Source organism: Dasypus novemcinctus, chromosome 8 (genome assembly GCF_030445035.2).
Source record: "Dasypus novemcinctus isolate mDasNov1 chromosome 8, mDasNov1.1.hap2, whole genome shotgun sequence".
Taxonomy (NCBI): Eukaryota; Metazoa; Chordata; class Mammalia; order Cingulata; family Dasypodidae; genus Dasypus; species Dasypus novemcinctus.
Window position 1 is genome coordinate 85,930,850 of NC_080680.1, and position 13,229 is coordinate 85,944,078.

The following is a 13,229-nucleotide window of genomic DNA, read 5'->3' on the forward strand; positions in this document are numbered from 1 at the left end:
TTCCCCTACATGGGGGATACCCCTACATGGCACAGCACTCCTTACAGGTGGCAGCACTGAGCACTGGCCAGCTTACTGCACGGGCCAGGAGGCCCTGGGCATCAAACCCTGGACCTCCTATATGGTAGGTGGATGCTCTATCAGTTGAGCCACATCTGCTTCCCCTATCTCAATTTTTCTTGGTGTTATCATGAGAGAGATGGATTTCTATGGCTCTTCATATACTCATCAGACTCTGCCTTTGCAGACTTAGAGTTCTGTGTGGATACCCCTACTATGTGGAAATGCATTTATTTTTACAATGCCTATCATGTTACAGTCACAGTTCTAAGTATCAGGGATATACCAATGACTACAACAGATAAGGACCCTGCTATGAAAGAAAAAACCTTGATTTGAATTTTTGGCCCCTCCAATTGCAAACATAATTTTAGTGTAGCACGACTGGGAAAAGCATCAACGATATGGAGTTAATCCAACAGTTAAGTTTTCTTTCTTTCTGGCTCAACACTGTTTGTAAGAGCCATCCATGTAGCTGCAATTTGTTCATTTTCACAACTGGATAATGTTCTACTATAGAATAATAAAAGTTCATCTATCCATGTAAATGCTGATGAACATTCAGGTTGCTTCCAGTTATGGCCTTTTGTAACCTTATAAGTGTATATTTCCTTGTAGTTTTTTTTTTAATCCCCCCCCTTGCGGACTGCTTGCTGTCTGCTCTCTGTGTCCATTTGCTGTGTGTTCTTTTGTGTGTCTATATTTATTTTTAATCCCCTCCCCCCCCGCCCTTGTGGCTTGCTTGTCTGCTGTGTCCATTTGCTGCACACTCTTCTGTGTTTTTACTTGTCTCCCTTTTTGTTGCGTCACCTTGCTGAGTAGGCTCTCCACGGCGCTTGTGGGCTGGTGGCACTCCACAGTGCTTGCCGGCCGGCAGTTTTCTGCTGTGTGCAAGTGAGCCTGCCTTCACAAGGCAGCCCCGGAACGTGAACCCAGGGCCTCCCATATGGCAGATGGGAGCCCAACTGGTTGAGCCACAGCCTCTTCCTCTTTGTAGTTTTATATTGTATTACTAATGAAGCTGAACATCTTTACACATTTTTGGTTGCTTGGATATCCCTTTTAATGAACAGTCTTTTGCCTATTTCTTTCCATTGTGCTTTTTCCTTTTTAAAAATTGATTTAAAACTTAAAGTTCATAAATCTTATGTGTAGAACTCAATGAATTTTAACATATGATTATAACTGTGTGTAGAAAGTTCACTGTTCATGATAGCATTTTTAGTACTTCAGATGGCTCCCTTGCACCTTCATTTTACTGCCCTAAAAGTATCTGCATTCTTATTTCTACCACCCAAGGTAAATTTTGCACATGTCCCTTTTTATCTCTAGTAATGTTTTCTGCTTTTAAGTCTACTTTGTCTGATATTAATACTGAAGTACCATTTTTCTTCTGGCTATTACTTGCACAGCACATCTTCTAACTTTTTTACTTTTACCTTTCTGTATCTTTATATATTAGATATGTCTCCTGTAAATAGCATGTTGCTGAATTTCTTTAAACCAACCTGATAATCTTTACCCGTTTTGGAACAGTTAGTAATCCATTTAAATTAAAAAATCTCTCCATCCACTCACTGTTTGCACTTGCTTTGTTTGTCTTCCCTGTTTCTTTAGGAGGCAAGGGGAACCAAACCTGGGACCACCGATGTGGGAGGGAGGTGCCTAATCACTTGAGCCACCTCTGCTCCCTCTAAATTTAATGTAGTAAGAGATACACTAAAGTTTAAATTTACTATCTTATTTTGAGCTATTTGTTCTGCTTATGTTTTTCCTCTCTGCTGCCTTCTTTTATATTTTTATTCTTCAATTTTCCCCCTATATTAGTTTGGATATATTTCATTTGTATTCCTTTAGTCATTTCTCTAATATTCTAAGGTGTATACTAAACTTTCAAAGTCTAAAATTAATCAATAGCCTCTTCCCAAACAATACAGAACCTTAGAACACTTTGTTACTTTTCCCTCCTTCCAACCTATGCTATTTTTATGTATTTTAATTATTTTTAATCCTCCAAATACATTACTACATTATGAATGATCATTTAAAAATGTTGAGCGGTAAATGTTAATTTTAATTTATCCATATATTGATCTCTTTTTAAAAATTTTCAATCCTTTTTGTATTTCAAACTTTCTTTATGGTGCCATTTTCTTCCTTCTCCAAAAATGCCCTCTACAATTTCCTTTAGGTTTGCTAGATATGAATCCTCTCAGCACCTGATTATCAGAAAAAATGTCTTGACTTCACTTCATTCAGTAAAGATATTTTGTGCTAGGTTTAGAAATTCTAGGCAGATAGACAATGATATTTTTGGCTTTTCTTGTACTTGCCAAGAAGTCTGCTGTCAGTCCAACCACTGTTCTTTTGAAGGTAACCTTTTTACTCTGGCTGCTTTTATTAATTTAATCTTTGTTGTTCGGCAGTTTCACTATTAAGTCTTGGTATTGAGTTCCTTTCATACATTTTGTTTGGCATTTGCTGGACTTTTGAATTTGTGAATTACTTTTTCTATTGGTTTTGGAAATTTCTTTTTCGCTTTTAAATAGTTCCACAATTCTCTTTTTTCCTTCTGGAACTCTGATTAAATGTATGTTAGACCTTCTCTTCTTTTAGGAATTTTTCCTCAGACTTCTGTATTTTCCATCATTTTCCTCCCCATTATGCATTCTGGATAACTTCTTTTGACCTACCTTTTAGTTCAAGCCGGCAAACAATCACCCATAGGCTAAGTCCAGTCTACTACCTGATTTTGTAAATAAAAGTTTTGTAAATTGAAACAAAATCATTCTCATTCATTTTTGTGTCTTCTATGGCTACTTTGGTGCTACAATGGCAAAGATGAGTAGTTGCAACAGAAACCCTATGTAGCCCACAAAGCCTAAAGTATTTACTCTCTTGCCCTTTACTGAAAAAGATTGCTGATCCTTGTTATATTGTACATTACTGTTCTTTTCAACTGGGTCTAATCTGCTGTTAAATATATCTGCTGAGTTTTAAATTTTAATTATTGCATTTTTCTATAAGTTCTCCTTGTTTTTTTCCTCTAAAGTTGCAATGACACTTTTTGTAATTTCCTATTCCTTACTGACATTTTCTACTTGTCTTTTTTTTTTTTTAAATATGTAAAACATGGTTGTGCTATAGTCTAGGAAGTCTTTCCAAATCTGTTTGTGATATTAATTCTGGCTCTTGCTTATAGCTCCTTGTTTCTTTGTGTGTCTAATTTAGGTTTGGGAACTAATGCCCTTAAAAATTATTTGTTAAGAATAATTTGAGAACTGGAATAAAGTACGTTTTCTTCGGAGTGGATCTCTGCTGCTTCTGTCAGGTATCTGGTGGTACCACCATACTAGGGCCAAGCCAGGCCACATTCCCAGCCTGAAAGCAGAATCATTTGGAGTCCCAGCTCATGGTGGGGAGGATCTCTTTTAAAATCCTTTGTACATATCTTGGTTAATGATTTCTGTCCTCTTGCCCCTTAAGGTTATTAAATAGAAAATTCAAACTTTCCTAGACTAGTAAATGCACTTGGTAAAATTGGCTTCTGTACTCTACTTACTTCTCTAGGTTCCTATTTTCCTTTTAATTTGGCTTGGTAATATACCTTGTTAGCTTACCAGTACTTTAAAAAATATGTTTTTTATGTTTATCTGTCATTTTTTGTTGTTTTCACTGGGGAACTTGGCTTGAACAATTGCCTGCTGTTATTAGAAACTGGAAATCAGAAGTTTCATTTCTCTCTCTTTTTTCTGAGGTACCAGGGCATGACCTCAGGACCTTGTATGAAGGAAGCCGGTGCTCAACCACTGAGCCACATCGGCTCCCCTGTGTTTTTTTTTTTTTTTAATATATATTTTTTTAAGATTTATTTTATTTATTTATACCCTCCCCTTGTCGCATGATTGCTGTCTGTTCTCTGTGTCCATTCACTGTGCGTTCTTCTGTGTCTGCTTGTCTCCCTTTCTTGCGTCATCTTGCCGCACCAGCTCTCCACGGGCATGGGCCAGCTTGCCTTCACAAGGAGGCCCTGGGAAGCGAACCCAGGGTAGATGGTAGATGGGAACCCAATTGGTTGAGCCACATCTGCTTCCCCTGAGTTGGGTTTTTATGTTTGGTTTTGCTTGTTTGTTTCCGTTTTGCTTAGGAGGCACCAAGAACTAAACCTGGGAATTCCCATGTGGGAAGCAGGTGCTCAACAGCTTGAGCAACCCCATTTCTCTTTTTAACAGAGAACAATGACTAGGCAGTGCCTATCTTAAAGGAGAAAGGAGATGATAAAGTCTATTGAAACTGTGTAAGAAACAGGTAATATGTCTACCGCTTTGTTAACTATTGGACTAATATCAATTCCACCATCAGAAAGTCACATTCATTTCTGATACAGCAGAGTACTTTTCTTCAGAAGGAATCCTTATGAGGTTACTATGATCTGATAGTAGATGGTATGTGATATAACAATAATTTAAATCTCTCTGGGCCTTCAGTGTCCTCTTTACATAGGTGTTAAGAGGATTAAATGAGTTAATTTGCATAAAGCACTTAGAGCTATACCTGGCATATAGATAACTGCTAGCAGTATAAACTGAAATAGCTCCGATCACCAAAGGAGTCCCTGGACTACATGTAGCTTAGTACAGGGGTCTACAAACTTTTTCCATAAAGGGCCTGATCCTGATAGCAAATATTTAGGCTTTGTAGAGCACATGTGGTCTCTGTTGCATATTCTTCTTTTAAACAACCATATAAAAACGTAAAAAACATTCTTGACTTAAGGACCTTATCGAAAACAAATCAAAAAAGAATACAACACAAAAAAACAAGGCCAAGGCATAGATTTAGCCTACTGGCTGTAGTTTACCAACCCCTCACCTAGCAGAATAGCCAGAGGACTGGCAGAAATCTGACAATGTGCCTTTAAAGTGCCTTCTCCCAAAATTCTCCAAGGTGTCAAAATTCCAGTGATTCTCAAACAATCTTGTAGATAAGATTTCTATATCCTTGAGGGAGCTATGGAAGGCAGAACTTAAAAACCATAAATGTCTCTTTGCTGGGGATTGGACATAGAAGGTGAACTGATTGTTTTTTAGGAGTAAAGTGGATGGGTTTAATATACGAATAAAGACAGACATATATATATATTTACCTGGCCAAAGACTGTTCCACCAGTACTGGCTGCTTGACCAAACACAGAACCTGTATTGCTAGACCCAAAACCTATATGAAATACAGAGGAAACAAAGGTTCAATTTAGATGAGCCTTTTACAATGTCAAAGTTTGGTGTTCGTTTTTTTTTTTTTTTAATGGCATTCAGGTGTGCTAAAGAAACCCCACAATAAACAAACAAAATGTTTTCTCTATTCAGAAAATGGAGTAACTTTAAGTAAATAATTTGAAGAGTTTTTTTTTTTACTGCTAATACTCTAAAACAGTATAAATTTCAAAGTTCTAAGGACTGAATCCTTTTCTCCCACCAAACCACAAATGGGTGAGTGCTAATAGGATGATATATCCTCAGAGTAGTTTCTTCCCAGACTTTTAACCACTAAGAATTCTTCCCATTGACTTAATATCATGAATATTTCTACTCCCGGGTTTCCTCTGAATCTCAAGCACCAGGTTCTTTCACAGTAGTTTTATCTTTCTTCCAGGTGAGATAACATGGGTAAGTGGTGGACTGAACAGGATGACGGAAAATTAGGCAGAACTATAGATTATAACAAAGACAAGGAGACAGAAGACAGAAGTTCTATTATCATTTCTGTCCTTGATATAAGTGAGTTTAGGCAAGTGTCAATTCCTTAAGCAGGGTTGAAGTAAGACTTTGTTGGTGCCTTTCTGCAGTTACTAAATGAATGAAGATTTCTTCAGGAGTTCTGAATTGTGTTGAAAGAGATAATGCAGGAGGATTTCTCCAAGTCTTGATGTCAGAATAAAGAATGCACTAGAGATGGTGTTAAATATCCTACTTTCTTTTAAGACTCACCAAGTCTTCTCCCCCTGCCCATTCTCTAGGTCAACTTGTCAGATTTCCCATCAGTCAAATGGGTCCACTGGCCTCTTCACAGGGAATCAGATGGGTCTCAAAACTGTCTTTTTTTACCACCATGTCCTCATGGACATAACACTTGGAAATTAGAAGGAATTTAATAATCATTTGTGTAAGGAAGGGAGGGAGGGAGGGAGAGATGAAGGAGAGTAAAAAGAAGGGAAAACATTTCCTTTCTAATAAACTATAAACCATTTTCAAATAATCTGTTACCAGAGGAATGAATTAATTAGCAGCTATTTGTAATCTTGACCACTAAGGATCACTGATCCTTTTTACCTCCCACCAGTGCTTAATTGCTAAAGATTTGCCTTTCATAAGATAGCTATCAAAAAGCCAAACTTAGAAGATTTTCAATTTGCCTTTTCTACTGATGACTTTTAGGAGGATAAGAAGCTGCAAAAATTGGACTTCACAATAGTGAAGGACTTAGTTTAACTTTTAAAAATAGTAAAATTTTAAAAGCTTTTTCTTTAATTACTACATTGAAAAACAGAAAAAACCCAACTTTACAAATGTCAGTATCTGCCCTTCCAACAAGCAAAATGACATTAGAAGAAATATAAAATATTGGCAGACAATGGACTAAGATCAGGAGATCCAGATTCTTGTGTTGGCGCCACCGTTAGCACTATATGACATTAACTGAGTTCCTCTAGCCTCGAAAGTTTTGGACACAGTGACCTCTAACACTCCTTCCAAATTTTAAATTTTAAATATATGAGTCATTAAATTACTTGCCATGACCTTAAACTAAAGATATTTGTTTTCACCCCCATGAAATTGGCACTCCAGTGGCTAGCAGACGGGAGAATTTGCTGAGATGCAAAATTGGAGCTACAGAAAGCTGTGGCAGATCCATCCAATTAGGCCAAAGAAATGAGACCTCAAGTGCTCTAAACTCCTTCTTGATTTTACAGACTGTAGAGATTGTTTGTTTTCCTTTTCATTTAGTCACAAAAGTAATACAGGCTTGTTGCAAATGTTCAAATACAAAAGGGTACAAAGTGAAAATCTAAAAATTCTTACCTGAAGCTTGACAAAAGCTAAACCCAGAGGATGCCGCTGTGGTGGTGGTGGCTGAAGTACTACCAAACACAGAGCCTCCCTGTCCAAAGCCTGGATTCTGACCAAAAGCAGGAGGATTGCTTTGGCCAAATAGCCCCCCTCCAGTATTGGCAGAAGACTGTCCAAATGAGAAAGAGCTGGAGCTACTGGTACCTGAGGAGGCGCCAAAGACATTCCCACTGGTAGATGTGGGGGTGGAGGAGACTGACTGGCCAAAAGCAGGCACAGAACTGAACCCAGGCTGACTAAAGGAAAAACCACTTGCAGAGCTGCTTGTAGACTGACCAAAGGCAGGGGTCTGTCCAAAGGTTGTTTGTCCAAATACCCCTGTTGATGAGGTGCCAAAAGCTGGACTGCTGAACCCTGTGCTGCTGACTTGTGGTGTGGCAGTTGTTGTGCTGGCTATGTTGCCTGTCTGCTGCCCAAACAGGCTTGGTGCAGTGTTGGCTGCCACCTGCCCAAACATGGGGGTACTGGAGGAGGCAGTAGCTGGGTTGTTGGTAAGTTGGCTGAAAGCTGAGCTAGAACTGGCCGCAGGTGGCTGAGTAAAGACAGAAGAGCCAGAGGTGACAGTCCCAAAGACTGCTGTCTCTGTAGCAGAGCTTGGAGCAATACTGGAAACAGTGCTGGAGGTTGTGGAGGGGCTTGATGTTTCTACAGCCACAGGGATTGCACTTGTAGTTGCTGTGACTGCAGTTTGCCCAGGCACTGAAAAGGTGGAAGCAGAAGATACTGCCTCTGTCTTAACATCAGGGACCCCAGCAATTGCTGGAGTGGCCTCTGCAGAAGGTGCTATGAGACTGGTACCAGATGCCACTGTGCTGGTGGCTGAAGGCTGGGCAAGAGCAGGTTCTTTTTTAAGAGAGTCAGAAGTTTGCAGAGGAGACTGGGGAATCTGGGTTGAGTTTTGCTGCCCTAGAAGTGAGGATGTTGATGCTGAGACCTCACTGTTGCCTGGCTTCTCAGGCAAAGCTGATGACGTGGCCTCCTCTGTGCTTTTACAAGAGGACACAGGCAGAGTGGAAGAAGATGCTGCACTCAGGAGGCTACCAAATGACAATGTGGGGAATGATGTAGGAAGGGGAGTAGCAGTTGAAGCTGATGGTGGGACAGAGGGAGGCACTGCACTACTGGTCTGTTGGCTTCCAAATGAAAAACTAGGCTTGGTACCACTAAGAGAAGTCCCACCAAAATTGATTACTGCAGAGGATCCCGCACTGGTGAGTGGAAGACTGCTAAAAACACCAGTTGAGGAACTGCCACTACTTGTGCTGGTCGCTGCTGGTAGAGCTACTGTGGTAGAGGTTATAGAGGTCACAGGGGACTCCATATGCTTCCCTAACACTGGAGGGCCAGTAAAACTAAACCCTGATGGCACAGTTGAAGTCTTGGTTGTCTGTGTACTAATCACACTTGTGGATGAAGCCTTATTGGCTGACTTTGTAGAATCATCTGCTGGGCCAACCCGCAGTCCTGAAAAACTTCCTAGAGTCTCTCCAGCCAAAGAACTTTGAAAGAGAAGTTCCCCTAACTTTGATGGAGGAGTTTCCAGCTTGCTAGAGGCTGTGGAAAGAGTGATTCCAGAAGGTGCTGCAGGTCTGCTATTAGATGGAATGGACTCTCCTGAAGAAGCAACGGCAGCGCCAGTGGTATTTGATGTTGATGTGATTCCTGAAGGAGGTATGCTTTCAGGAATGGTGTCACTGAACGGTTTGCCTTCGCTGCCAAATGAGAATGCATCGAGCTGGTTTGACTCTTTAGTTGAGGGTGTCACCCCTAGCAAGAAAAAGAAAATTAGGAAATATATGTCCTATCATTCTGATTCTTTCTAACCCAAATTATTGTTCCTTTACGGAGTCAGGGCTAGTTTACTCTAAACAGCAATTTTTTTTGGAAAAGGATATGAGGGATATTTCTCCACAGGAACATAAGGATCTAACATCCCACTAAGGTCAAAAGGAATGAATATTAATTTTATGATCATTAAGTTACACTGAATACAGGACATCTAGACTTCATGAAATCAACACGTTATCCTAATAAAGAAACAAACAGGCATCTTCCCTTATTTCCCACTTACTGTGTGTGTACTTTTCTCAACAATATCCTTGGTACAGTGCTAGCCTATGGCTTTGCCTACCAGAAGCCCCCTTGACAGACCAGGAAATGATCCAAAATTGAAGTTTTACCTTTGCTGTGTTTGTTTGTTTTTCAAATGGGGAAAATAAAGTGTCATTCCACAAACATTCATTTTTATGTACAATTAGCGCTACTTAACTAGTGCTAATAATAAGCTATTTTACGGAGGCAGAATGGCCTAGTCAAGAACATGGGGACTGGAGCCAGAAGCTCTGCCACGTAATGGCTATGTGACTCTGGTAAGTTACTTTAACTCTTGGACTTCAATTTCCCCATTTGGAAATATGGATAATAATAATAACTACTTCAGAGATTTACAAAGATTAAATGTCATACAGGCAAAGCATTCATAATGCCTGGTCATACAGTAATTGCTCAATAAATAAGTGACTAAAGTTTGGTATTTATACACTAAAATTAGCCTACTCCAAGTGTATATTGATATTTAAACTCCATATTGTTTTTAGAAGTAAGACTTCTTGGGGATACAACCAGGCTCCTATAGCCTATGCACAATTTCTAGAGAGACCTCTTTGTATCACTAGCATTATAATGAGCGGTTTATGGTTTTGGATTGTTACCTATTATTGCATTAATTAAAATGTTTATAGAATTACTATTCTATTTTGTTACTTTTATTTAAAAATTTATGATTTTTGATGATTATTTTGTTCCTTTCCCATCTTTTTATATCACTGAGCTGTTTGTCCTACCACTTTGCTTGGCACACAGAATGTACTAAAAATTTTCTTTGTTGAGTGAATAAATGAAAGATGGTCATTGTGTTAATTATAGGGAAACCTGGAAATAACCTAAATATCCAAAAGGTGAATGGCTAAATAAATTATGACATATTCACTAGATAAGGTAGCCATTAAAAATCACATTTGTACAAGGTTTTCAATAATATTGCAAAATTCTCATGATTACTGAGAATTCTCAAGAGATTTCATCGTTACATGAAAAAAATTAGAAGACAAATATCCTAGAAGCAGGTATTACAGAATTGCAATAGTTATCATTGAGGGGTAAAACTGTGATTTTTAATTCCTTGATGCTTTTTTACATTTCCATATTTTCCTCAAGAACACATTACTTTTGTGATAAAAGCTTTTTTTTTTTTAAATAAAAAATAAATTTAATTAAACCGCTTAACTGGAAGGCACTTAAAAAATATATTTAATTTCTTTACAGGTCCTCAAATCCTTTTAAAATGTTAAAAACATGCTAGTTGATGAATTCATTAAAGTATGCAAAGGACTAACCAGTGTTTTACTGAAATGTTACCAGGGAAAAGAGATGAGCTAGGTCTTGAACTAGGTCTATCTTACCCAATAGGATCACCCTATAAATTGACAAAATTTTAAATTACAAGTAAAAAGAGAAAAGAAATTTTAATTCACATGTTAATATTCACATGTTAATGCACAGCCTTGATTTTTCAGAAGCAAATCCTTTCCTTGTTTGTAATTATAAAAATAGCCAGAAATCTTTCACTTCAGTTTCTTAAACTGAGTGTATTTCTAATGTACAATCTCAACACCAAACTTACTACAAATATTTTAACCAAGACGCAGGAGCAAGTGAAATGTTAACATATTTGCACAAATATAACTAGCACTTGTACAGGGGAAACACACAAGTAAAGTTAAGCAACACAAAGACAGTACCTTGGGCAGCAGTGAAATTAGAAGATGGTGTTGTTGTGATTATCCCAAAATTAAAGCCAGTCCTAGGAAGTGGGAGAAGAGAAATTAAAAAGGAACAACCCTAAGGCATAATATTGTCCTTTACTAGTTCTTTTTATAATTCAGTCATACAATGTGTCCAAAGCACATTTTATATTTCCAAAGCAGTAAACCTGCTCCAAGATCTCCTTAAGAAGGGAGAAGTAATTTGAGGATGAGATAAGAAGGGTGTAGAAATTGAGAAGGCCTTAGAGGGATGGCTAAGCTTCCATGTCATAGATTTGGGTGGGGACCTATTCCAAGGAAAGCAAAGGAGCTAAGGAGTAGTATAAATGTACTTGGGAATGGTGACTAAAGGAGATAGTCTGCCCAGTGAAGCAGTGGAAGAAAAGTATGGCAAGACAGGAAGTGGCTAGATTATGGTGAGTCTCTTATAATCCACCCCAAGATTAAGAGCATGTCAGGAAGTCAGAAGAGCCCTACACTACTAGAAGAGATGATGAATAACATGAAATAGAAGCCACTGTCTCTGCCATTTTGACAGTACTCTTAATTTTTTTCTTTTTAAGGACTCAATTTTAAGCTGAGAAATTTTAGTTCAAAAACCTGACTCTTGATCTCTTCTCTTCTGTACATTTTCTTTACACTGTGAATAAAGATGCCACAGCCAAAGAAGAAAATTCAGAACTGAGAACTACAATAGGCTATTCACCAGGATAAAAGCTCAAATAGTAAATTTAAAATTAAATACAATTTTAAAAGATAAGGGAACAAGCATATCAACTATAGTAAATAATGAAAGGATTTAGATTTTTCTCCATTACTGCCTTTCTTGAATGGATAAAGACCATCTAGAAGAGGTTTTTAAATATTTTATATTATTATTTAAAAAAAAACAAACAAACTCCTTTGCCAATAGGCTTCGACCAAAGTGAAGAAATTTTAATAGAGATTAGCTAATGACCTAATGATTCAAACCTTTCCATCTTATTTTAAAAACAGAAAAGTATTGTTTCACAGGTGCAAAATTTATTAGCATTTGTAAAGTATGCAATAATTTTTGGCACTGACCTACACTTTAAAATTTGTTCCACACTACCTTTGGGAAGTATAAAATATAATGACTTACAAATGACAAAAAATAAACATAATACATAATTTCTCCCCTCAAGTTCTTTTCTAACATCCTCTTTTTTCCCAACATGTTAAGTTAAAGTACTTTCAAGAAACATATTAATACCAGGGAAAAGAGACTGCAAATAATGTTATTCTAGTTATGAAAGCATAAATTGAAAGAGCTTAAAAAGCTTTTCTAATGGAACTGGATGCATAATACTTTGATGGCAAAAATTCTTTGACAGGTTTTGATTTTAGTTACATATTCTAACTATCACTGTAAGGAAGAGAACACTCAGGAAATTTCACAGGTTTCAATACAGGTACCTGTAACAACCTGTTTAGCATCTAGAGAAACTTATCTTCAGAGAAAAGGTATCTCATTCTAAAGTTAATAAAGCTCACCTTGAAATGAGGTTTTAGAATATTCTTTCATTTTTAAAGATGACTCTTAACAAACATTATATAAACAGCCACCATTATTTTTTTTAAATGAAACAGAAACAGATGCCCACATCAATACAAAACTCCAAATTTCAAAAGTTTATTGTCTTTCATTACCTCCTCTCAGAAGTTTAGTATACTGAACCCTCGATGTAATAAAATCAATTCAGATGTCACATTTAGCCCCAAAATGGTGTCAGAATGAAAATATCTTAGTGTGATAAACTATATCAATGATAGAAGTTAACAGACCCACTACACAAAGAAAATGAGATCTAAATTAAAAAACAAACAAACAAAAACGTAAAAAAACCCCAAACATATAATAATGCATGTATAAACTTGGGGAAAAGAGATTTATATTAGGGCACTGAGCTACTGCCACTATTACCAGATATATTATTGTGGTAACAAGAAATATGGATTTATACACATTTAAAAAGCACACACTTATATATACCTACTGCTTATAAGATTTGGGGAGTTATCTATAAGGTTGTTGGTGATATGCCACAAAACTTAAGTTCATTACTGACCCTGATGAAGTAAATGAGAAAGGCTTGTTGAATTGTCCCACAACAGATGGGGTAGATGTCACAGCTGTTTCTATCTTGGCTGCCCCTGGTCCGGAATTTATGAAAACAAGTAAGAACATTACAAAAGT

The 13,229-nt window shown here is 37.5% G+C and overlaps 1 protein-coding gene across 12 annotated transcripts in view; it reads right to left on the reverse strand.

Annotated features, from left to right (window-relative positions):
• Positions 1 to 13,229, reverse strand: part of NUP214 (nucleoporin 214) — a 143,763-nt gene that overhangs the window by 20,588 nt on the left and 109,946 nt on the right. For all 12 annotated transcript variants that reach the window (XM_058302202.1, XM_058302207.1, XM_058302210.2 and 9 more), the window contains exons 27-30: positions 13,102 to 13,186; positions 10,988 to 11,049; positions 7,140 to 8,954; positions 5,207 to 5,277 (exon numbers count right to left, since the gene is read on the reverse strand). In XM_058302202.1, coding sequence (XP_058158185.1) covers positions 5,207 to 5,277; positions 7,140 to 8,954; positions 10,988 to 11,049; positions 13,102 to 13,186 — 2,033 coding nt within the window. The remainder of the gene's footprint in view (positions 1 to 5,206; positions 5,278 to 7,139; positions 8,955 to 10,987; positions 11,050 to 13,101; positions 13,187 to 13,229) is intronic.